The sequence below is a fragment of the Homarus americanus genome, unplaced genomic scaffold (assembly GCF_018991925.1).
Source record: "Homarus americanus isolate GMGI-L3 unplaced genomic scaffold, GMGI_Hamer_2.0 scaffold46583, whole genome shotgun sequence".
Taxonomy (NCBI): domain Eukaryota; kingdom Metazoa; phylum Arthropoda; class Malacostraca; order Decapoda; family Nephropidae; genus Homarus; species Homarus americanus.
This window is the reverse complement of record NW_024731675.1, coordinates 2,372,041-2,397,165: the sequence shown is the minus strand read 5'-3', so window position 1 is coordinate 2,397,165 and position 25,125 is coordinate 2,372,041. Positions and strand designations below refer to the sequence as shown.

Here is a 25,125-nt window from a genome sequence, read left to right as displayed (position 1 = left end):
ACACACCAACACAAGTCCAGGGGGGTACACACACACAAGTCCAGGGGGGGTACACACACACACAGTCAGGGGAAGGTACACACACAAGTCCAGGGAAGGGGTACACACACACAAGTCAGGAAGGGGTACACACACACACAAGTCCAGGGGAGGGGGTACACACACACAAGTCAGAGTACACACACACAATCCAGGGGAAGTCAGGAAGGGTACACACACACAAGTCAGGGAAGGTACACACACACAAGTCAGGGAGGGTACACACACACAAGTCAGGGGGGGGTACACACACACAATCCAGGAAGGGTACACACACACAAGTCCAGGGAGGGGTACACACACACACAGATCAGGGAAGGGGTACACACACACAAGTCCAGGAAGGGGTACACACACACACAAGTCAGGAAGGTACACACACACACAAGTCAGGGAAGGGGTACACACACACACAAGTCCAGGGAAGGGGTACACACACACAAGTCCAGGGAGGGGTACACACACACACAAGTCCAGGGAAGGTACACACACACACAAGTCGGGAAGGGGTACACACACAAGTCCAGGGGAGGGGCACACACACACAAGTCCAGGGGGGTACACACACAGCAGGGTCACACAAGTCAGGAAGGTACACACACACAAGTCCAGGGAAGGGGTACACACACACAAGTCAGGGGGTACACACACACACAAGTCCAGGGGGGGTACACACACACAAGTCAGGGAAGGGTACACACACAAGTCAGGGAAGGGGGTACACACACACAAGTCCAGGGAAGGGGTACACACACACACAAGTCCAGGGAGGCACACACACAAGTCAGGGGGTACACACACAAGTCCAGGGGGGGGTACACACACACAAGTCCAGGGGTACACACACACAAGTCAGGGAAGGGTACACACACACAAGTCCAGGGAGGGGGTACACACACACAAGTCCGGGGAAGGGGTACACACACACAAAGTCAGGGGGAAGGGTCACACACACAAGTCCAGAGGGTACACACACACACACACAAGTCCAGGGAAGGGGTACACACACACACAAGTCAGGGGAAGGGGTACACACACACAAGTCCAGGAAGGGGTACACACACACAAGTCCAGGGAAGGGGTCACCGGGGGGACACACACACAAGTCCAGGGGGGGGCACACACAAGTCAGGGAAGGTACACACACAAGCTAGGGAAGGCATACACACACAGCTCAGGGAAAGTTGGACACACACACAAGTCTAGGGAAGGGCACACACACACAAGTCCAGGGAAGGGGTACACACACACAAGTCTAGGGAAGGGGCACACACAAAGTCAGGGAGGGGTACACACACAAGTCTAGGAAGGGTACACACACAAGTCTAGGGGGGGGTACACACACAAGTCTAGGGAAGGGGTACACACACAAGTCCAGGGGGACACACACACACAAGTCTAGGGGGGCACACACACACACAAGTCCAGGGAAGGGGTACACACACACAAGTCCAGGGGAGGGGCACACACACAAGTCTAGGGGGGGTACACACACACAAGTCCAGGAAGGGGTACACACATACAAGTCTAGGGGAGGGGTACACACACACACAAGTCTGGGGAGCACACACACAAGTCTAGGGAAGGGGACACACACACACAAGTCTGGGGGGGTACACACACACAAGTTCAGGGAAGGGGTACACACACACAAGTTCAGGGGGGTACACACACACAAGTCTAGGAAGTGCACACACACAAGTCTAGGGAGGGGTCACACACACAAGTCTAGGGGGTACACACACACAAGTCTAGGGAAGGGGCACACACACACAAGTCTAGGGAAGGGGTACACACACAAGTCTGGGGGGGTCACACAAAGTCAGAAGGGGCACACACACAAGTCCAGGGAAGGCACACACACACAAGTCTAGGGGGGGTACACACACACATGTCTGGGAAGGGTACACACACACAAGTCCAGGGAAGGGACACACACACACAAGTCCAGGGAAGGTACACACACACAAGTCCAGGAAGTGCACACACACAAGTCCAGGGAAGGGTCACACACACACAAGTCTAGGGGAGGGTACACACACACAAGTCTAGGGAAGGGGTACACACACACACAAAGCCTGGAAGGGGTACACACACACACAAGTTCAGGGAAGGGGTACACACACACACAAGTCTAGGAAGGGTACACACACACAAGTCTAGGGAAGGGCACACACACACACAAGTCTAGGGAAGGGGTACACACACAAGTCTAGGGAAGGGGCACACACACACAAGTCTGAGGAAGGGTACACACACACACAAGTCCAGGAAGGGGCACACACACACACAAGTCTGGGAAGGGGTACACACACACACAAGTCTAGGGGAAGGGGCACACACACACAAGTCTAGGAAAGTACACACACACACAAGTCAGGGAAGGGCACACACACACACAAGTCTAGGGTACACACACACAAGTCTAGGGGGGTACACACACACAAGTCTAGGGAAGGGTACACACACACAAGTTCAGGGGGGGGTACACACACACAAGTCTAGGGAAGGGGCACACACACACAAGTCTGGGAAGGGGTACACACACACACAAGTCTAGGGAAGGGTACACACACACACAAGTCTAGGAAGGGGTACACACACACAAGTCTAGGAAGGGCACACACACACAAGTTCAGGGAAGGGGCACACACACACAAGTCTGGAAAGGCACACACACAAGTCTCAGGGAAGGGTACACACACACACAAGTCTAGGGAAGGGGTACACACACAAGTCTAGGGAAGGTACACACACACACAAGTTCAGGGAAGGGGTACACACACACACAAAGTCTAGGGAAGGGACACACACACACAAGTCTAGGGAAGTACACACACACACAAGTCTAGGAAGGGGTACACACACACAAGTCTAGGGAAGGGGTACACACACACAAGTCTAGGGAAGGGGACACGCACACAAGTCTAGGGGGGACACACAGTGGACACACACAAGTCTAGGGAAGGGGTCACACACACACAAGTCTAGGGAAGGGGTACACACACACACAAGTCTAGGAAGGGGTACACACACACAAGTCTGGGAAGGGGTACACACACACACAAGTCTAGGAAGGGGTACACACACAAGTCCAGGGGGGGGCACACACACACACAAGTCCAGGAAGGGTACACACACACACAAGTCCAGGAAGGGGTACACACACACACAAGTCTGGGAAGGGTACACACACACACAAAGTCTAGGGAAGGGGTACACACACACACAAGTCTAGGGAAGGGGTACACACACACAAGTCTAGGGGGGGTACACACACACAAGTCTAGGGGGGACACACACACAAGTCTAGGGGGGGCACACACACAAGTCTAGGGGGGTAACACACACAAGTCTAGGGGGTACACACACACACAAGTCTAGGGGGGCACACACACAAGTCTAGGGGGGGCACACACACAAGTCCAGGGAAGGGTACACACACACAAGTCCAGGGGGGTACACACACACACAAGTCCAGGGGGGTACACACACAAGTCCAGGGGGCACACACACACAAGTCCAGGGGTACACACACACACAAGTCCAGGGGGTACACACACAAGTCTAGGGGGGGTACACGCACACAAGTCCAGAGAGGTGTACACCGTGAGCTTTAATCTTATAACCTGGTTCATTAATAAATTTGCTCAAGGGGTCAAATAAACGTTAGATTACAGTCAGATGTACTAAGCTAAAGGAATAAAAATTTTATCTCTCTTGCAACATACGAGATGTTTATGTTCAAATTAATTGCTATGTTGTGCGATTCCAGTAATGCAAGTTGTATTCTGCCAAGTCTACTCTTTTTATATTTTTAATGGGGAATAGCTCACCCGGACACAGGTCATCGACCCACAACAGGCTTAGAAGCAAAATGCGAGAAAAGAAATAAAATAGAAAAGAAAAATATTATATTAATCACATCACAAAAATACCGGCAAACCAGATTGTGAGTATGGAAACACAGAAGAAGGCAGAGCATTCTACAGTTTAGCGTGAGGAAAGAAGGAGGTACTATAACGGGATATAGTAGTTTTTTTTTTTTTTTTTAATGGAATAGCCACCGGCACAGGTCAAATGACCACAATGAGCCTGGGGCGAGAAAAAAATGGAAAGAAATTGAAAATATAGAAAAAGGCGAGCCACACTACATTGAAGATGCCGGAAACCAGCTTTTTAAAGTGAGACTGATTGTAAGGGCATGGAAACACAGAAGAAGGAGAGCATTCTGCAAGTGCTTGGAGGAAAGAAGGATGCACTAAGGGGTTATTTCGAATTAGATATGAGAGCAGTACTCCAAGTTAGGACGAATGAATCCCTTATATACTTGAAGCAACTGCTCAGGAGTGAAGTAGCTGCGGCATCTGTACAGCATTCCCAACTTTCGGGAGGCAGCTTTAGTTATACTAAGGATGTGTGATTTCCAGGACATATTGGAGGAAATGGTGAGGCCTAACATATTTATTTCAGAATTTGGGAGGATGATAGCGTCCTGAAATGTAATTGGTGGGAGATCATCTAATTTATAAAGTGTAATTGGTAAATATTGAGTTTGGTTACTGTTGAACTTAACCAAGTTTGTACCTCCCCATTCAGAGATGCTGCACAGATCCACATTGATAGAAGTAATGATATCAGTTCTAGAAACAGATCTAGTTTGAGAGTTAGGAGGAAGGGGAAAATGTGAGAAAGAGTGAAGAGTGGAATCATCGGCGTAAGAATGGATAGAATTAGTTGTAGTGTGAAGTAAATCATTGATAAAAAGAAGGAAGAGAGTAGATGAAAGAACAGAACCCTGTGGGACACCACTATTGGTAGAGAAAGAGCGAGAGATCGATCCCTCGACAACAACTGCCATGGATCAGTTCTCAAGGAAGCTAGAGATGAGAGAACAAAGTGGGGGAGAGAAACCATAAGAGGGAAGTTTAGAAAGCAAAAAAAGACTTGTGCCATACTCTGTCAAATGCTTTGGAGATGTCGAGGGCCACGACGAAAGTTTCCCCATAATCCCTAAGAGAGGATGACCAAAGATGGGTGCAATAGGAGAGCAGATCACCAGTAGATCTCGCCTGGTGAAAGCCACACTGGTGATCCGACAAAAGAGAAAGGCGTTCAAGGTGACGGAGAAAATGGGAGTTCAATATAGTTTCGAAAATCTTAGAGAGGGATGAAGTTAGGGCAATGGGGCGATAGTTAGAGGGATTAGAATGGTCACCCTTCTTTGGGATGGGCTGAACCAAGGCAAGCTTCCAAGAAGAAGGAAAAGTTTGGGTTTTGAGGCAGAGGCGAAAGAGGCGAGCAAGCACAGGGGCCAGGGCTTCAGCACACTCCCTCAGAACACGAGGGGGTATTCCGTCCGGTCCATGCGCCTTACTCACATCCGACCTGGATAACACACCAGCAACCCTGCAAGTGGAAATTATAGGAAAGTGTATAGGTTCAGTAGGAGTAGCAGGGGTAGAGTGGGAATTGTCTAAGGTGGAGTTAGAGGAGAATAAGGTGCCCAAGAGATTGGCTTTATCAGGGGTAGAGTTGGCTATAGAGTTATCAGGTCAGAAGAGAAGAGGGAGTACAGAAGTTATTACAGATGTTTTTAGTTAAGGACCAGAAGGATTTACTAGAGGAAGAATTAGTCAGGTCAGCGGTCTTTCTTTTTAAAAAATTCCGCTTGGCCCTACGAAGAATAGCCTTACAGCGATTCCTAGAAGTAATGAAAGAGGTGTGGGTAATAGGAGAAGGAGATAGTTTCATAGCTTGATATGCCCTATCTCTCTCCCTGCAAGCAAGAGAGCAGGAGCAATCAAACCATGATTGTAAAGTGAAAGTTTTGGTAGAAGATGGGATAAATGCACTCATACCACCCTGTATAACCCCAGCAATGCTGTCAGCACATACCGAGGCATCCCGAGTGGAAAAGCAACATTCACCCCAAGAATTGCCAGCTTGCCCTCCAATAGTGCCATAGTTGACGTTTAGAATTACAGCTTGCCCTCCGATAGGGCCATAGTTGACGTTTAGAGGGGGGGGGTGGGGGAGGTGGTCATGCCCATGTTTGATTTGTTAGAAATAAGATTGTGATCAGAAGACCCTAAGGGGGCAGAAATTGAGTATGAATAGTGTGAGGGGTTAGAGGTAAAACAAAGATCAAGAATGTTAGCTAGTCGATCAGGAATGCGTGTAGGGTGTTTGATTATCTGTTCCAAATCAGTAAGTAAGGAAATAGAGAGTGCCTCAGCCCCACCACAGCCAGGCCACTCTCTGTGAGGTGTTGAGCCAACTTCATACACTCATGTTTACCCATAATTGTTAATATAATGAGAGTTGCGACTTATGTTGTTCAATATATCCATTTGTTTATAATTTACACTTATGTTTAATGATTTTATCTTTGTTTCATTTAGATAATGTGTGGAAAGGTAATGGTGGTTCATGGCACCTGCTGAACCATGAGGTGTTTATTAGATAATTGTGAAATATTGGGGTTTCTGTTAGAGTGAAAATAATTAAAATACTGTATGTAATAACGAGATGGAGTTCGTTTTTGGAGTGCATGATCCTGGAGTAACAGTGTGTAACTGGTAATAGTCAGACTTGCATTAAAATACTGTATGTCATAACAAGATGGAGTTCGTTTTTGGAGTGCAATTTACTCACCACAGAGGACAGTAACGACATAGGTTTATCTTTAAATAACTTAATTTACAAATACTAAAAATTTAATCACCACACAACAGCCACTGACGACAGGTCCTTCCTTCAGGGGTCACTCAGGTCAATGGCTTGTGGTGAGGTCAAACTGGTGTTATACCAAGGAAGGAATATACAGAGAAACTTGTACTACACTCAGCCCCTAACTGCTGCCCCATCTCTTGATTTAATTTTACCATAAATATAAAAGTTCATCAAAGAAAACGTATTATTGTTAATTAACATTTGTTTTACAGTGCATGAGTTCTTAAATGCCACATTAACTCCTCTACTGTATATATTAACCTTGTCAAGTATATCACCTTAGTCTGTCCTCACCCCTGAAGATGTGAATTACAGGAAAGACTTTGAGACCTTAGTGTTATCTTCTTCCCTTGAGGTCATCGGCCTTTACCTGGATCACGTGCACCTACCAGAGTTGCCAACTTAGCGACTTTGCAGCTAGATCTAGAGTTTTTTGTTTTTTCTAGCGACATTTTAGAGTGATTTGCGACTTGTCTCGACTCTAGAGATATCCACAGAAATCTAGCGACTTTCTGGATACTTTTGGACTGTCCATGAAAACTCAGTTTTCCTAATTTCGAGCCATAATATATAGCAACGGGGTTACAGGGACAATAAATAATAAGAAAAGTTTAATACATTTGAACGGGTCGTGGTACAGAAGGAGGGACACGTCTATTTCCTGATCACTTGATGTCAGCCCGTCCATGCATCTAACACCCTAAAATTGTGGTCAGAAGTGGCAAATTACAGAGATGCGACAGGTGAAAACCCTTACCATGATCTGGCTGAAATTGCACTCGCTGCCTTATCTCTTCCACATTCAAACGCAGATGTAGAGCGCACATTTAGTAATATGAACTTTGTGAAATCAAAATTGCGCAACAAAATGAAACTATCGACATTAAAGGCAATTCTTACAATAAAGTATGGGTTAAAAAGACAGAACACCTGTTATGAACTTCCTAGTGATATTTTAAGAAAGATAGGGACTGTGGAGGCATACAGTTACAAGAGAACCTGAACCAAGCACTTGACATGCTTCCAGCTCTACAGTTGTTCACACTACCAAGAGGACTGGGATGTAATTACTATTGAATAATAGGTAAGTGTGCACATTAAACTTTAAAAAAAATAATATTTTTATTTTTACATAATGCATTTTATTTATACTCCGTCCATTATAGTCGTCATTATGAAAATATTATTTGCATCAAATTACTGAAGGGGGGGAATAATAGCTAGCGACTTTCCATGGAAGATTTAGCGACATTTAGCTACTTTTAGGTACCAGCCCAGCGACATTGGCAACCCTGGCACCTACAGTGATTAACTTACCTGGAGGATTAATAACTATATTTTTAACCTAGATGTTTATTTTAATATATATATGAATAATAAAACGTAATTATAATGTATGTTAACTGAATAATGATAAAATAAAGTTTGTGTTTATTGGTTTAGTTTAAGTTTAACTCTTGGTGTATAAGACATCTGGACCTAAACCACTGTGGTGACTTAAATTACCTCTCTACACCTAATTAAGCCATTTTACAGTTAAACCGGTAAGTTATATAATGAATAACCACAATTAGATGCTTTAATGATGTATAAAAATGATTATTAAGTCGTTAATTAAAATAAATATATAAATTTAGTAAGAGTCGACCCATCAGCTGACTCCATAGACCACCTCCCCACACTTATTTTACCCAATTTCAACGCTATTTAACCTATTTTAACCACATTTTATATATCAAGTTTATCCAATTTAATTCCATTTTTATAAAGGAAGTAGTTAGAAGGCAGAAAATAAGGTAAAAATTGAAGAAATAAGAGAAATATGAAGTTGTGCGCATAACAAGGTTCAGCTGTGGATGTTTCCCGCGTTATTAAGGACACGAGAACAACGTCTACTATAACTATCGTCTTTACTGGTTAGTTTATTAATTTATTGTCTTAATTACTCCACTTAATCAATAAATAAACTGTTTGTCTAGTTGTTAGTTGTTGTTAGAAGTTTTAAAGTAAGTTATTAGGGTTGTTTTAGGGGTTGATACTGACCTTACTACATGTTATTTGGTGGTTAGTTTATTAATTTATTGTCTTTATTACTTTACTAACTAATAAATAAACTGTTTTTAATAATTATCGATGTTGTAACGAAAATAAAAGTAAAAAGTTTAAATATCTTGGTAATATTTAAGGACAGTTGCTCAGGTTGGCCTTAAGAATATTATTTATTTATTAACTTCAATTAAAACAAATCTGGTGAAGAAAAACCAATATATTTATTTTTTTTTCCTGTACATCAAGAAGCTGTCATGGTAACGATATTTGTGTGTTAATGTTGATAAATGATTCATATTAACTTATTTTTACTTTTTAGTCAATCTTTCTTTGGTTAGTATTAGGTTAGTTTAAGGTTTGGGTTTGGTTAGGTTAGGTTAAGGGTAGATTAGGTTGGTTAAGATTGGTTAATATTGGATTAGGTTAACATTCAGGTGGTTTAAGTTAGGTTAACATTCAGGTGGTTTAAGTTAGGTTAGCATTAGGGTAGATTAGGTTGGTTAAGATTGGTTAATATTGGATTAGGTTAACATTCAGGTGGTTTAAGTTAGGTTAACATTCAGGTGGTTTAAGTTAGGTTAACATTCAGGTGGTTTAAGTTAGGTTAATACTCAGGTGGTTTAAGTTAGGTTAACATTCAGGTGGTTTAAGTTAGGTTAACATTCAGGTGGTTTAAGTTAGGTTAACATTCAGGTGGTTTAAGTTAGGTTAACAGTAGGGTAGTTAATCATCAGGTAACATAAGTTATGGTGATTTAAGCCTGAATCTAGTTTACTGAGTCAGACAGCATAACTACCAGCAGATGGCCTAATAGCCTATACCTAACCTAACCATCCACTTGTAATATTAAGCTTATTACTGGGTGGTATAATTGAACTTTATTACTGGGTGGTATAATTGAACTTTATTACTGGGTGGTATAATTGAACTTTATTACTGGGTGGTATAATTGAACTTTATTACTGGGTGGTATAATTGAACTTTATTACTGGGTGGTATAATTGAACTTTATTACTGGGTGGTATAATTGAACTTTATTACTGGGTGGTATTAACAAATTAGTTACTGCAATATGTGGTATTAATAAACTAATTATTTGGTGGTGGTATTAAATTTATTACTATGTGTTAATATTAAATTTATTACTATGTGTTAATATTAAATTTATTACTATGTGTTAATATTAAATTTATTACTATGTGTTAATGTTAAATTTATTACTATGTGTTAATGTTAAATTTATTACTATGTGTTAATGTTAAATTTATTACTATGTGTTAATATTAAATTTATTACTATGTGTTAATATTAAATTTATTACTATGTTAATATTAAATTTATTACTATGTGTTAATATTAAATTTATTACTATGTGTTAATGTTAAATTTATTACTGTGTTAATATTAAATTTATTACTATGTGTTAATGTTAAATTTATTACTATGTGTTAATATTAAATTTATTACTATGTGTTAATGTTAAATTTATTATGATGTGTTAATATTAAACTTATTACTATGTGTTAATATTAAATTTATTACGATGTGTTAATATTAAGGTCAATATTATGTGGTTTAGTGAAGACAGTTTGGTATTGTATTAAGAGTCAGGTGTGTGATTATTGACTGTTGTTACAGGTGTGTGGATATGAGCCATGGCTGATGCGTTACTACATGCAGAGTTGCTGGCCGCCTGCTCTGCCCTGGGGTACAGCGATGGGGTCAAGTACTACAAGGAGGCCGACTGTCTGGAGACGATAAAGGATCTCGTCCGTTACCTGAGGAAGGACGACGAGAGCCACGAGACTCGGCGGGTGCTGGGCGAGACGAGGGTGGTGCAGACGGACCTCCTCCCCATAATACGAGACCACGGACAGGAGGCCGAGCTGTTCGAGATAACCGTACGTCTCCTGGTGAACCTGACCAACCCGGCCCTCCTGCTGTTCCGCGAGGAGCTGCCGGAGGAGAAGGTGACGAGGCAACAGTTCCTGCAGCTGATCTCACAACAGCAGGGGTACAAGGGGGCCTTCATAGATGACAAGTTGTGGGGTGTGTTGGTGGGGAGGCTGGGTGAGCTGCTCCAGTTGGAGTGGGAGGAGCGTCAGGAAGAGGACAAAATGCTCATAGAGAGAATCCTCATCCTGGTGCGTAACGTGCTGTCCGTCCCCGCCAGCCCCGAGGAAGAGAAGAGGACCGACGACGACGCCTCCGTCCACGACCAGGTGTTGTGGGCCCTGCACCTGTCTGGTTTTGAGGACCTGTTGCTGTACGTCGCTTCATCGGAACGGGAGCAGGAGCTGTGCATGCACGTTCTAGAAATTATTTCCCTCATGCTGAGAGAACAAGACGCATCACAGTTGGCGGCGGCGGACATTGGGCGCTCCAGGACGGAGAAGGAGAGGGACCAGAAGGAGCTGCTGGAGCTGCGTCAGAGGGAGGCGGCCTACAGGCGGCAACGCAAGAACAAACACTATGGAGCTCGGCACTCCAGGTTCGGGGGGACGTACTACGTCCAGAACATGAAGAGCATCAGCGACCGCGACCTCATCTCCCATCGGCCTCTGACCGACCTGAGAAGTCTCGACCTCGACCGTGCCAAGCGACCCAAGAAGATCAACAAGAACAATGAGCCGCTGATCGATTGCAGCGTCACCAGGAGGTCGACGCTGGCCATTAGACTCTTCCTGCAGGAGTTCTGCGTGGAGTTCCTCAACGGGGCGTACAACAGCATCATGTACGCGGTGAAGGACAACCTGGACAGGGCTCGGGCGCAGGACCACGACGAGTCCTACTACCTGTGGGCCATCAAGTTCTTCATGGAGTTCAACAGACACCATCAGTTTAAGGTTGAGCTGGTGAGTGAGACTCTCAGTGTTCAGACAGTCCACTACATACAGACCAACCTGGAGACTTACTACGAGACCATGACCACCGACAAGAAGAAGATCCCGCTGTGGTCGCGTCGTATGCACAGGGCACTCGGGGCCTACCGGGAGCTTCTCTCGACTCTGGCAGCCATGGACAGATCGGAGAGTGAATCCGTCCGAGAGTCTTCGAAGGTCCTCGAGTCCAAAGTGTTCTATGTGGTGGAATACAGAGAACTGGTCCTAACTCTCTTACAGGTCTATAACCCGAAGAAGATGACTCCGACCTACCTGAAGGACTTGATAGAGACGACTCACATATTTCTGAAGCTGCTGGAGGGATTCTGCGGCAAACGTAAGCGCCTGATGGTGCAAAAGGTCAAGAAGGTCGGCAAGAAGAAGACCGCTACCAAGAAGACGACCGACGGTCAACTCACGGAAGATAAACTACAGGACCTGTGGGACGAGATGTCCTCGGAGTTATCGGCGGTGGTGCAGGGCGAGGCGGGCGACCTGCCGGACACCATCCCCTTTGACACGCTCTCTGAGGCGGCCGAGGAGGACCAGAAGGAGTCTGCCATGAGGAGAATAAACAAACTATTGCGTAACAAAGAGATGGCCGAAGCGGTGTCTCTGATGCGGTCCTCCCGGGAGGTGTGGCCGGAGGGAAATATTTTTGGCCCCGACGGCATGGATGCCTCGGAGGAGTTTCTGGCGCTGCGGGAGATATTTATGGCCGACCTCAACCCTGCGGAGGGGGAAGAGCCTCCAGAGGAGGAGTACGACGAGGAAGAGCAGGAGGAGGAGGAGGAGGTCAGGGTGCGGATCACGGAACAGGAGTTTGACTTCCTCGGCTTTCTGCGCCGCTTCGCCAACACCAATGTGATGCAGTCGTACGGTCGGCTCTTTAAACGATACCAGAGTAATTCCGCGCACACCAACCACTGCATACTGAAGATGTATCACCGCATCGCCTGGGACGCCAAACTCCCAGCCATTTTCTTCCAGGCGTCGTTGTTTTGTGTGTTTCAGCGAGCCATGGAAGACCCCAGGAGGAGTTCGGACGAATCCGTCAGGGAGATCGGCAAGTTCGGCAAGTACATCTTCCGGCAGTTCCTCAAAGTGGCGGAGAACAGCACCAAGGTGTACGTGGAGCTGCTCTTCTGGAAGACCAACAGAGACGCCGTCGAGATAGAGTGCGGTTACGAGGAACAAGGCGGGAAAGTCGCCACGAAGAAGGCGTGGAGAGAGGAGGAGGAGGACGAGCTGCACCGGCTCTTTGAGGAGTTCAAAGACGTTCCCGCCGAGGAGAGAGTCGGCAAGGACACCGTCGACCTCATCCTGCAGAACCTCATCAACCAGACCAGGACGCGACGGATGGTCATCAAGAAGCTGAAGGACATGGGACTAGTCACCCACATCAACGAGGTAAAACGTAAACCTTTAAAACTCAAGTGTCCCAGAGTTTGGTCGGAGGAGGAGGAGGAAGAGTTGAAGATGCTGTTTGAGGAACACAAAGGTGCTATGGACGTGGTGGGCAGGATCATGGACAACACCATGGAGAAGAGACCGAAGCACCGCATCATAGAGAAGATCCTGGAGCTGGGTCTGGTGTCTGACAGGAAGGAACTGTATAAAAAGAGACCCACTAAAGCCAAACCCAGAGTGGACATGAGATCTCGGGGCGAGCTATTCTTGGCCGCCAACCGAGGCAGCGAGAGTGACGACTCGGGCAGAGAGAGAGGTGACGAGTCCTTAGACGAGAGCCACGTGGCCAAGAAACCCTCGCGACGGCCGGCGTACGTCCCTCCGGTGGCCACTCCAGCGTTAATATCTCAAGCACTTAACGCTGTTCTGGAAGGCAACATGCAGGAAGCGGTGGAGTGGATGGCCGGAATACTGCAGGACGTGGCGGACGATCGTGAGGAAGACGGCGACTTTGAGCCGGTCCCAGTTCTTGCCATCACAGCGGCCTGTACCGACGCCATGGAGGACGACGCCTTCCATAAGCTCCTGAAGCTCGTGGGGATCCGGCCGCCTCAGTCTCACGAAGAGATGTTCTGGCGCGTACCGTCGCGGCTGTCTGTCGCCGCACTGCGTGATAGAGCCCAGTATCTGAGGCAGGGGATGGCTGGCGGCATTATTGACATGGAGAATGCCGACGTGCCTCTAGAGCCTGTGGAGGAGGAGGAGGAAGACACAAAGAAGAAAAAGAAGAAGAGATCGTCAAAAGAACCAAAGCGTAAACAGTCTAAACCGAAGACTCCGAAACGTAATAAATCTCCCGAGAACAACAACTTGCAAGATGATTTCTCCGACTCGGAGAACTTGGACCCCGAGGATAAGGAAAACTTTAATCGTAAACCTCGGGCGAGCGGCGGTGACGACGGGATGGTCCCACTGGCGGCCCGCACACCACAGAGAGTTGAGGACTCCAGCGATGATGATATACCTCTTACCTTCCTCTCTGGTGACCCGACTCCTTCCTCATCAAAGGCGCGCGGCCCGAAGAGACGAATCGTGAGCGATCCCGAGAAGAGCGACGGGAATTCAGAAAAAGCGTCCACGCGCGGTAAGAAGAGCAAGAAGAAGAGGCGATTAATCCTGAACGACGATTCCGACGAGGAGGAGGGGGAGGTGGAGGACAGCCCCGTGGTAGAGAGTCACGCCCTCGTCCTCCGTCTAGACACGGAGTCGACGGAAACGGAAAAGCGAGCCGGAGGCATTGGCTCCACGGTCGACAGAGCCACACAGAAGCCTTCACAGAGTAGGCGGATGTTGGACTCGGATTCTGAAGGTGAAAATATTCCATCATTCAGTGAAAAACAAAGACCGAGAGCCATAATAGACAGTGATGATGAATAACTTACTTAGATAAATAATGGAATGAACTCAAGTGTGAATATTGTGAGGCTGTGTTTTAATTATTCTTTTGTCATTGATGCAGAATAATATTGACATTTTAAAGGTTTCTCGTGTCACTTGAAGATTAAGAACCCCATTGTTTATTTTATCTGATGATTAAACCCTAACTTAAACCTAACCAAACTACCCTACCTTACTTTAACCTAACCTAGCCCCCTCCAGGTTGTGTAAAGGTGTTAAATCATCTGGTAAAATAATCTATGGAGTTTTATCTTCAAGTGTTCCAGTATTTTTTCCTATATTTCATTTATTTATTTTTTTATATTAAGAGAATTAACTAATAATAATCTTAATGTCTCTACAGTTGAATAAGGTTTATTTTTGTTTGTGTAATATAAAAAATATTTCTAAATAAATTTACTATTTTCTTTATCTTGTTTCAGTGTTTCCGCCGCCATGTTGATGAGCCTATTGAATAGAGCGTTGTCCCTCGGATGGTGCGCTGAACAGATATTTATTCACTGAGATAGTCACACAAATTTACACTGATTCATCGAGTGTATTGGTTAGCTCGCGCAGTTAGTGAGTTGTCCAGTCTTGGATTATTCTTAAACACTGGGTCATGCAGCTCGTTAAATAAGGGTGTGGTTGTTGTGTTGGTGATAGCTTTTACACCTTAAACACTGGGTCATGCAGCTCGTTAACTCAGGGTGTGGTTGTTGTGTTGGTGATAGCTTTTACACCTTAAACATTGGGTCATGCAGCTCGTTAACTCAGGGTGTGGTTGGTATGTTGGTGATAGCTTCTACACCTTAAACACTGGGTCATTCAGCTCGTTAACTTGGGGTGTGGTTGTTGTGTTGGTGACAGTTTCTACACCTTAAACACTGAGTCATTCAGCTCGTTAACTTGGGGTGTGGTTGTTGTGTTGGTGACAGTTTCTACACCTGAAACAAGTTCTCATCAAGGTGGCCCTAGGGCTGACCATCTTGCAACACATGGGGCGGCCATTATTATTTCAGTTCATCATGTAGCATATACAGACAATACACATAAATCATTCCATTATATAAACAATGTACATTACTAAAGACCAGATATATAAACAACGGTCAACAATAAGAGAATATCACCACAGCCATCAGATGTTTAATATATTTCAAAATGAGTTAATTACTGATCATAAACCAAATTTGTCTGATTATATCTTTGGTGAAAAATGTACAAACTATTTTATAAAACATATGGGTTTGTCATAACTGTTTTCCTAACTTATGATTGATAATGGTTGGGGAGATGATCAGTACAGTACAGGGTGTGACGGGATTCCATAAACTGATATATTTCAAACTTCATCTCAAAATATGTAGATGAGATGCACTAAAGAAATAACTCATGGAATGTTTGTTAGTGTCATCAAACCCACATGTATACTTTATAACTATTTTGGACAATTACGGTCATGAGAAAACAGCTCAACTACCTCAATGGTTAGTAAGTGGTAATATAATAAATGGTTAACTTTAGTAATGGGTTGAGAATTAATGACCAGTTTGTATACTGCATCGGTATTTATTAATGTCAGGTATTTTTTGTATATGTTTTAAGTTTTTTGGTAATAATGTTGTGGGATTATGTACCTAGACAGATTAAACATTTTTATATGCTTCTACACACACACACACACGCACACATGACTAAGCACATACACCACCCAGAAACCACATACAGACCTGCACATGCATATAGCACTCAGATATGACACACACTCACACACACACACACACACACACACACACAACAGCCCCCATAAACAGTTCAGTATATCAACAACTACTGTACTGTATACTACCCCTCACAGAAGACCTTTGAAGATAACGGAAAGCTACGAGTATATCGGCCATTGATGGAGATAGGAGGAGGCTGAGAGTCACGGTGAATAATTTACCATTTTTCAAGTTTATGTAATACTCAGGGGGTTAATCCATTGTCCTGGGGGTCTTTTATCATACTGTAGACAGCTATATAGTTCAGCAGGTATATAGACAATGCAGGTATATAGACAATGCAGGTATACAGTTCAGCAGGTATACAGTTCAGCAGGTATACAGTTCAGCAGGTGGTATAGTCTATAATGCTGTGTGTAATAAAGTAAATTAATCTTGATCTTGCCATTTTTACTTCACTGTTTTGACAAGAAGACGAAACTGATAAATATTGGTTACTTCTGTTGGTGATATACAAATGATGCGGCGTACAGCAGGGGTGATAATGTCGTCAAGGTGCTTGGTCCGTCTACGTGTAGGGAACTCAAAAGATATGGTCCACTAATCACTTTTACCTGTTGTGGAATTTGCCTTCTGACGGCTATTTAAATCAATCGGCAACTCTCTTACTTGAGGCTCTGTTGCTCACCAGGTTCCTTCATTGAGATCTGCCACCCACCACCACCTGCCACCCACCACCAACGAGACTGCCACCTACCATCAGCTAACCACCACCGCCCACAACCACCCATCAGTAGGAATTATATAACTATACAGGTAACCCAAGAGTATTATTCTTCAAATGATTGCTATCTGAAGTTTGTTTATCTGAATTGTCTATTTTGTGTTTTTTTTTTTTTAATGTAAGAAAAGATAGAACAGAAAAATGTGGCTTAGACAAACATCTACCATATATGTATTACCTATAGTAGCTGCATTTACAAGTTATTTCGTGTACTGAATCATTCTCGTGTCCCTTGTGTTTACATATCCTCTCCAAAGTACCATATCATTCTTGCATCCATCGTATTGACATCATCATTCCAACTTACTGTATAATTTTTTTATTTTTTTTTTATTTACAATTCCCGTTTGACTAATTTTTTCTCTCTTGGCCATCAGGTGTGGGCCATGGACCAGGATCTCAAGGGATGGTACACGGAACAGTCGCCCATGTGGCCCGGGCAGGCTTTCTCCCTCCAGATAGAGAAAATTTTACATGAGAAAAAAAGCAAATTTCAGAACATTCAGGTCTTGGAGAGGTGAGATGGTTCACTGCTGTTGGTGGGCTGCCATTGGGCCTTAGACTGGGTTAAATGGACCATAGACTGGGTTAAATGGACCATAGACTGGGTTAACTGGGCCATAGACTGTTAAGTGGACCACAGACTGAGTTAACTGAATCTTTGACTGGATTAAATGGCCTTTGGTTATGAACTGGGAACTAATTAATAGATGTTGTATATATTTACATGAGAATTAAGTTCATTGATAATTACTGCACTTCCAGAATAACACAATTTGATAAAAATTACACCTTGGAAACCCATAGTCGGCGAGTACAGTAATTAGCATTGAAAAAGTACTGTAATTAAAATATTCCAAGCATCATTATAACTACTAATTACCTCACAATCGAGTCATGGACCATAGATTCAGAATGCTCAGGAGTACCTATACTGAGAGTTTAAACAAAAGCCATTTCTGGGCCAAAACTGTAAGCCTAAGTATTTTTTCGACCAAAATTTACTCTTCTCTCGGAATTATAATTTAAGGGATTTAGCGAATTAAGCACCGTACACTTTACATTTATCCTGTACGGCATCTGCTAAGTTAATATAATTTTGTCCGGCTGGCGTCGGCAATTTTTTGACTTTTGGATTTTGGCTGAAATGGACTTATTGTATACTATCATATAATGACGGAGAAATATCATTTAGTAATTCACCGGACCATGGAAGGTGTAGTTAAGCCCATGGGTGAGTGTGTCGCGGTGTTGAAAGTTTACACGTAGAACCTGTAGAGTTTTACGGGTGTTGACGTTTATCATCGAGTGAGTGGAATTAAGCTAATTACCGTAAGTTTTCACCGTCTGTAGCTGTTTTTCCTTTATTTATCGTCTATCTCGATTTCGTAAAATCAATATATTTATCCTTTTTTGTATTATTTACACTCGATTCATAATAATTTTCACCAATATGTATTTTTTTGTATGATTTTATAATTATTTATTTGGTTTCTCTTTTGCATTATAAGTATAGATTTTCCAGTACTTATTCATTTATCTCGAAAGTATATCGGAGTAACTGTTATGCCGTTGACGCTGTACGGCTTAAAATATATAGTATAAATCTCTCTAAAACATATATTTAAATGTCATCAAATATTGTAGTTGTACGTAAATAAAACTCTGTACGGTATACATGGAGTAAAATTGAATTCATATTTATACATGATATGCCTTAACAGAACTCTTGTGTACATGTAGTAAAACTGCATTCATACTTAGCACACAATTAGAACTATACATTCAATAAAACTGAATTCATAGTCATACATAGCATACATTACCAGTATACATGAAGTCAAACTGCTTTCATACATAGCAGACAATAATAAAACTCCTCCCCCCTCACAGCACACACTACGGCAAGATGCTGGTACTAGACGGAGCCATCCAATTTACCGAGAGGGATGAGGCATCTTACCAAGAGATGATTACCTTCCTCCCTCTCAACTCTCACCCGCACCCTAAGAAAGTAAGATAATTTACCTCCGTTATCTCTCACTTTGGATATAATTGAATTTCTTTTGTGGTGTTTCATATTATTTGTTTGATAATTAATGAATGTATTAGTGTTAGTTGAGGTGTGTATGAAGTGTTGTCTTGTGTGTGATAATTTATGAATGAATTAGTTGGTTTTACTTGTGTCTATCTCCTCAGGTTCTCGTCGTAGGTGGAGGTGACGGTGGGGTGGCGAGGGAATGTAGCCGACACCCAGCTGTTGAGGAAGTCGTCCAGTGTGAGATTGATGCTGAGGTGAGTGTGTGTGTGTTTGTGTGCGTGTGTGTGTGTGTTATTTACTGAGAGATTGAATGGGATTTATTGAATAAGATTGACCTCCATGTTTACACTGATTCACCACGTGTATCAGGCAATGTATATACATAGTTGGTGCAGGTATACAGTGTACATATACAGTACAAGTATACAGACAGTGTAGGTATTCGTATACATAGACAGTGCGTATACAGATAGTGTGAGTCATTCGCGTCATCTATATTACAGGTGTGTGAGTCATTAGTGTCATCTATTTCAGGTGATAGAGGCGTGTAAGACATTCGTACCATCTATGGGTTGCGGCTTCTCTAACCCTAAGCTAACTCTGTACACTGGGGACGGAGCGCAGTTCCTGGAGAAGACCAACGACAAGTTTGATGTGATAATAACAGATGCTTCAGACCCTGTGGTGAATGGCGATGGTGGAGGGGTGAAAGATGGTGAGCTTATGTGGTTGTTTTTCCTCTCCTGACCTGACCCAACCCAATCTAATCTAATCAGATGAAAGATGCTGAGGTGCCTAATCTTCTCAAGAGCCTATTTACTGACTTACTAACTAACTAACCAATCATGTTCCCCCAGGTCCTGCCATTTCACTGTTCCAAGAGGATTACTACGCTCGCATGAAGGACAAGTTAACCGAGGGAGGAATCTTGTGCTGTCAGGTACGTACTTTGTGTGTGTGTGTGTGTGTGTAGTGTCCTGTATGGTTAAAAATGCACTAATATTCTGCTTATTTCTCACTAGGGGGAGTGCATGTGGCTGGATGCTGCTCTGATCAGTCGTCTGGTGAAGAATTGCCACGAGATCTTTCCTGTCGTGGAGTACGCGTACACCTGTACCCCTTCCTACCCCTCGGGCCAGATCGGTTTCATTCTCTGTAGTAAGAATGAGGCGAGTCGAAAATCGTGGCTGTTTTGTGTGGTAACAAGAAGAGAATCATTTCATTCTCTTTGATAAAAATTCAGTGAATTAAAAACCCTTATCTTGTGTAGTTATCATGAGGACAATATATTGGCTTGGAAAGGTGTCCAATCACCTGTACTCTGACTTAATGATTGACAGAAGATAACAGCGACTGATGTGCTAACAAAACTCATTGGTATAAAGTTTTCAGTAAGTGATTTATTATGTTAGGTTTTTGATCTGTGATGTAATTTAAATGTGTTTATTAATCTATAATTGGGGTTTTTATTAATGGATTTTGATGATTAGCTAAATTAACTTAACCTAAACTGATCTATATTATTAATGTTTGGTGAAATTCTTTTAGTTGAGGTGTAGAGAGGGGAGGTGTGATGAGTGTTGGTTAAGGTGTGGATGGGTGTACAGAGAAATATATTTAGCATCTAGTAAAATAACATAGTAAAGCCCCTGAGTTATATTTAGGAATGGTACTGGGGAACTGAACTTCACCTAAACAATATAAAAAAATATCTCATAACATTTTAACAGTAACATGAAATTCTTAATAATAATACAAAATACAGATAAACTCGAGTCTAATCTGTTTTAACATTTGTGATCTCGCCAGGCCACCAACTTCCGAGACCCAGTGACGGTTTGGGACTGCGAGAAAGCCACCGCTCTCTCCCTCAAGTACTACAACGCAGATATCCACCGCGCCTCGTTTGTCATGCCTACGTTCATGAGGAACATTCTCAAGGATGCTCGATAAACTAAGTCTTTCCTTCTTGTATACATAGATGACGTCCATTGTGGTGTTTTAGCCCTTAATCAATGGCTAAGGATTCCTAAATTATCCCCTCCTACCCCTCCTATACCCTCCTGCTCCTCATCCCCTCATATGTGCAAAAATGTAATCTTCCACTGATAATGGCCGCTGGTTAAGGGTTAAAATAAGCTGGGGTGACTAATCTTTATGTCATCTAATAAGGAAGATGTGAGATATTGTTATTCTATTTTTGTTCTCTTCACTGATTGGTTCATTATTTTTATTCTCTTCACTGATTGGTTCATTATTTTTATTCTCTTCACTGATTGGTTCATTATTTTTATTCCCTTCACTGATTGGTTCATTATAGTTTGTTTTGTGTTTTAGTTATTCATTTCTTAAGTCCTCACATTTTCTAATCCTTTACCATAGCACTAAATTTTTCTTTGTTAATTTTCACCATCAAATGAAATCCTTCCAAATTTAACTGAAGAGATATTTTCTTTTTCTGTTCATAAGGTTGTGTTGTCGAGTGTGTATACTAATTATGATCTTATAAACATGGTTCGTGGATCAGTAGATTTATTTATGTATCACAGTTGGTGTCTTATATAAGTAGACCACAGTGTATGGTCAAGAGTCTCATGGCAGCCACACATCACAACAAAACACTTGAGTTAATTAATGTCTTGTGTGGTCGCTGGTTTAAACAATCAAATGGGGGAAAATATCGTATAAAGATGTTGGAATTTATGTTCATGTGGTATTCTTAACTTCACTCAAATGTTGGAATTTATGTTCATATGGTATTCTTAACTTCACTCAAATGTTGGAATTTATGTTCATATGGTATTCTTAACTTCACTCAAATGTTGGAATTTATGTTCATATGGTATTCTTAACTTCACTCAAATGTTGGAATTTATGTTCATATGGTATTCTTAACTTAACTCAAATGTAACTAACCATTTAAGGAAGGACTTGATGACTACAGGCAATAGGTTCAAGGGCTGCAGAAGGTTTGGGGACTACTGAGTGTTAAGCTATCATAGGGTCCTGTGTATGCCGAGGTATTGATAGAATTTCCCCTTTAAATAACACAAAATTCAATAAGATTTACTAGAGACTGATATTTGTGTCATTTAAGATACACCACTTAAGAGACACCCTGTACAGTGTGATACAGGACCTATGAGACACCCTGTACGGTGTGATACAGGACCTATGACACCCTGTACAGTATGATGCAGGACCTATGACACCCTGTACAGTATGATGCAGGACCTATGACACCCTGTACAGTATGATACACCACTTATGAGACACCCTGTACAGTATGATGCAGGACCTATGACACCCTGTACAGTATGATACACACCACTTATGAGACATCCTGCAGGATAAAATGATAGTATAATATTTAGCTGCGGCGGTACAATAACTGCCCTCTCTTGTTGTTTAATGGGAAGAATTATTCTGATAAATATTTTAAAAGTGATTGTGGTATATTGGTGCCTATGACCGGTAACTACTGCAGAAGGGGTGGCGAGGACAGGTCTTGTGCTTGTGTATAACCAACACTTTTGCAACTACTGCAGTATAGGGGTGGCGAGGTCAGGTCTTGTGCTTGTATATAACTAAACACTTTTGGTAACTACTGCAGAAGGGTGGTATGAGGACAGGCTCCTGTGTTTTATATAACTAAACACTTTTGCAACTACTGCAGAAGGTGGCGAGACAGGTCTTAGGTTTGTGTATAACTAAACACTCTTTGGTTATCCTGAGAAATAGCTTATTATCTGCATGGAAGTTTTTACCCATTAATTGATTCCACGGAATTTAGACTACTGATACATAGTCTACTAATGTTGCTGACCCCATAGTAAACTTGGAATCCCACATCGATCAATTCCATGAGTAATGATACCCACATTGATCGACATCCCATGAGTACCGATACCCGCCATTGAGTATCCTATGAGTACCGACACTATTGATTTATCCCATGAGTACCGACACCACATTTATTCCATCCTTATGTGTACGAGTACTAATATTGATCGATCCCATGAGTACCGATACCCACATTGATCGATCCCATGAGTACCGATACCCACATTGATCGATCCCATGAGTACCGATACCCACATTGATCGATCCCATGAGTACCGATACCCACATTGATCGATCCCATGAGTACCGACACCCACATTGACCGATCCCATGAGTACCGACACCCACGTTGATCAATCCCATGAGTACCGATACCCACATTGATCGATCCCATGAGTACCGATACCCACATTAATCGATCCCATGAGTACCGATACCCACATTGATCGATCCCATGAGTACCGACACCCACATTGATCGATCCCATGAGTACCGATACCCACATTGATCGATCCCATGATTACTGATAATTTTATGTGGGGGAGGAACTATATATTTGTTGGTGGTGATTCGTATTGCAGTTTCCATTTTTATATTATTATTAAACTTGTGGATTATTCTTCATCATAATTACAGTAACGGGTTTATAGTTAAATGGTCTTTATAAAATATGATGTTATTGATATTGTCTTTAAATTTCCTGATACTTAATGTAGTGAAACCTCGATATAAAGGACTTCTCTCTATATAGTTCATTAAATGGGGGTTTCACATCTAATGGACCCTCGATATAACGGACTTTCATCTCTGTATAATCCTTTATATAGGGGTTCCACAGCTAACGGACCCTTGATATAATGGACTTTCATCTCAATATAGTTCGTTAAATAGAGGTTCCACATTTAACGAACCCTCGATATAATGGACTAACATCTGTATAGTTCATTAAATAAAGGTTGCACTATTTACCTCACTATGTAGACTTACAATGTAACAAGGGAATGAAATAAATGTATAATATATATTGACCATAAGAACTGTTTATATAATGTACTGTACATAGTTTATATTGGTTAGTCATATAAATTCAGCTTAATAATCTTTGACATAATGTATACTGTTTATATTGGTCTTGTTTCATATACATTGACCTTAATTCAATTTATTTTCTTTTTTTAAGGTCAATAAGTAAAGGTCTTAACTTTAAATTTACTTGTATGAAAATCAGGATATAAAATCATTTGAGCACCTGACATCCCAGCTTATTTCACCTGTAGATTAACTCCCAGCTTTACACCTGAAATTAAACATCCCAGCTTATTTCACCTGAGGAATAGCCCCAGCTTATTTCACCTGAGGAATAGCCTCAAGCTTATTTCACCTGAGGAATAGCCCCAGCTTATTTCACCTGAGGAATAGCCCCAGCTTATTTCACCTGAGGAATAGCCCCAGCTTATTTCACCTGAGGAATAGCCCCAGCTTATTTCACCTGAGGAATAGCTCCAGCTTATTTCACCTGGAGGAATAGCCTCAGCTATTTCCACCTGAGGAAGAGCCCCAGCTTATTTCACCTGGAGAAATAGCCCCAGCTTATTTCACCTGAGGAATAGCCCCAGCTTATTTCACCTGATGAATAGCCCCAGCTTATTTTCTACCCTGAGCCCCAGCTTATTTCACCTGAGGAATAGCCCCCAGCTTATTGGCTTCACCTGAGGAATAGCCCAGCTCCCAGCTTACCTGAGGAATTCAGCCCCTGAGCTTATTTCACCTGGGAATGCCCCAGCTTATTTCACCTGAGGAATAGCCCCAGCTTATTTCCTGCCTGAGGAATAGCCCCAGCTTATTTCACCTGAGGAATAGCCCCAGCTTATTTCACCTGAGGAATAGCCCCAGCTTATTTCACCTGAGGAATAGCCCCAGCTTATTTCACCTGAGGAATAGCCCTAGCTTATTTCACCTGAGGAATAGCCCCAGCTTATTTCACCTGAGGAATAGCCCCAGCTTATTTCACATGATGAATAGCCCCAGCTTATTTCACCTGAATATTATCCCCACAACTCTAATAATAATAAGCTGGTTGGGTGTTACCTCGCATAACAACATTAGCCTTCGAGAGACAACTGAACCAGCTATGGGCACAACAAGATGTCTAGTTGTCATAGAGCTTTGAATGCAAAT

General features: G+C 42.8%; 2 protein-coding genes across 3 annotated transcripts; both read left to right on the top strand.

The window, feature by feature from the left end:
- The first annotated feature begins 8,228 nt into the window (after positions 1–8,228).
- On the top strand, positions 8,229–14,982 carry LOC121867773 (protein timeless homolog). Of its 2 annotated transcripts, XM_042367855.1 has the most exons (3): positions 8,230–8,318; positions 8,549–8,690; positions 10,462–14,982. In XM_042367855.1, the coding sequence occupies exon 3, from the start codon at positions 10,479–10,481 to the stop codon at positions 14,550–14,552; it is 4,074 nt and encodes a 1,357-aa protein (XP_042223789.1). In that variant the 5' UTR covers positions 8,230–8,318; positions 8,549–8,690; positions 10,462–10,478; the 3' UTR covers positions 14,553–14,982. The 2 variants fall into 2 exon arrangements, with proteins under 2 accessions (XP_042223790.1, XP_042223789.1); XM_042367856.1 differs by lacking the exon at positions 8,549–8,690 and having other exon boundaries at positions 8,229–8,318.
- Positions 14,983–15,030: 48 nt separating this feature from the next.
- LOC121867774 (spermidine synthase-like) lies at positions 15,031–22,315 on the top strand. Its single transcript, XM_042367857.1, has 10 exons — positions 15,031–15,049; positions 16,414–16,487; positions 16,971–17,095; positions 17,441–17,580; positions 18,957–19,077; positions 19,263–19,358; positions 19,639–19,819; positions 19,962–20,044; positions 20,127–20,273; positions 20,914–22,315. Exons 4-10 carry the CDS (start codon positions 17,450–17,452, stop codon positions 21,055–21,057), a joined length of 903 nt encoding a protein of 300 aa, XP_042223791.1. The 5' UTR covers positions 15,031–15,049; positions 16,414–16,487; positions 16,971–17,095; positions 17,441–17,449; the 3' UTR covers positions 21,058–22,315.
- Positions 22,316–25,125: the final 2,810 nt, after the last annotated feature.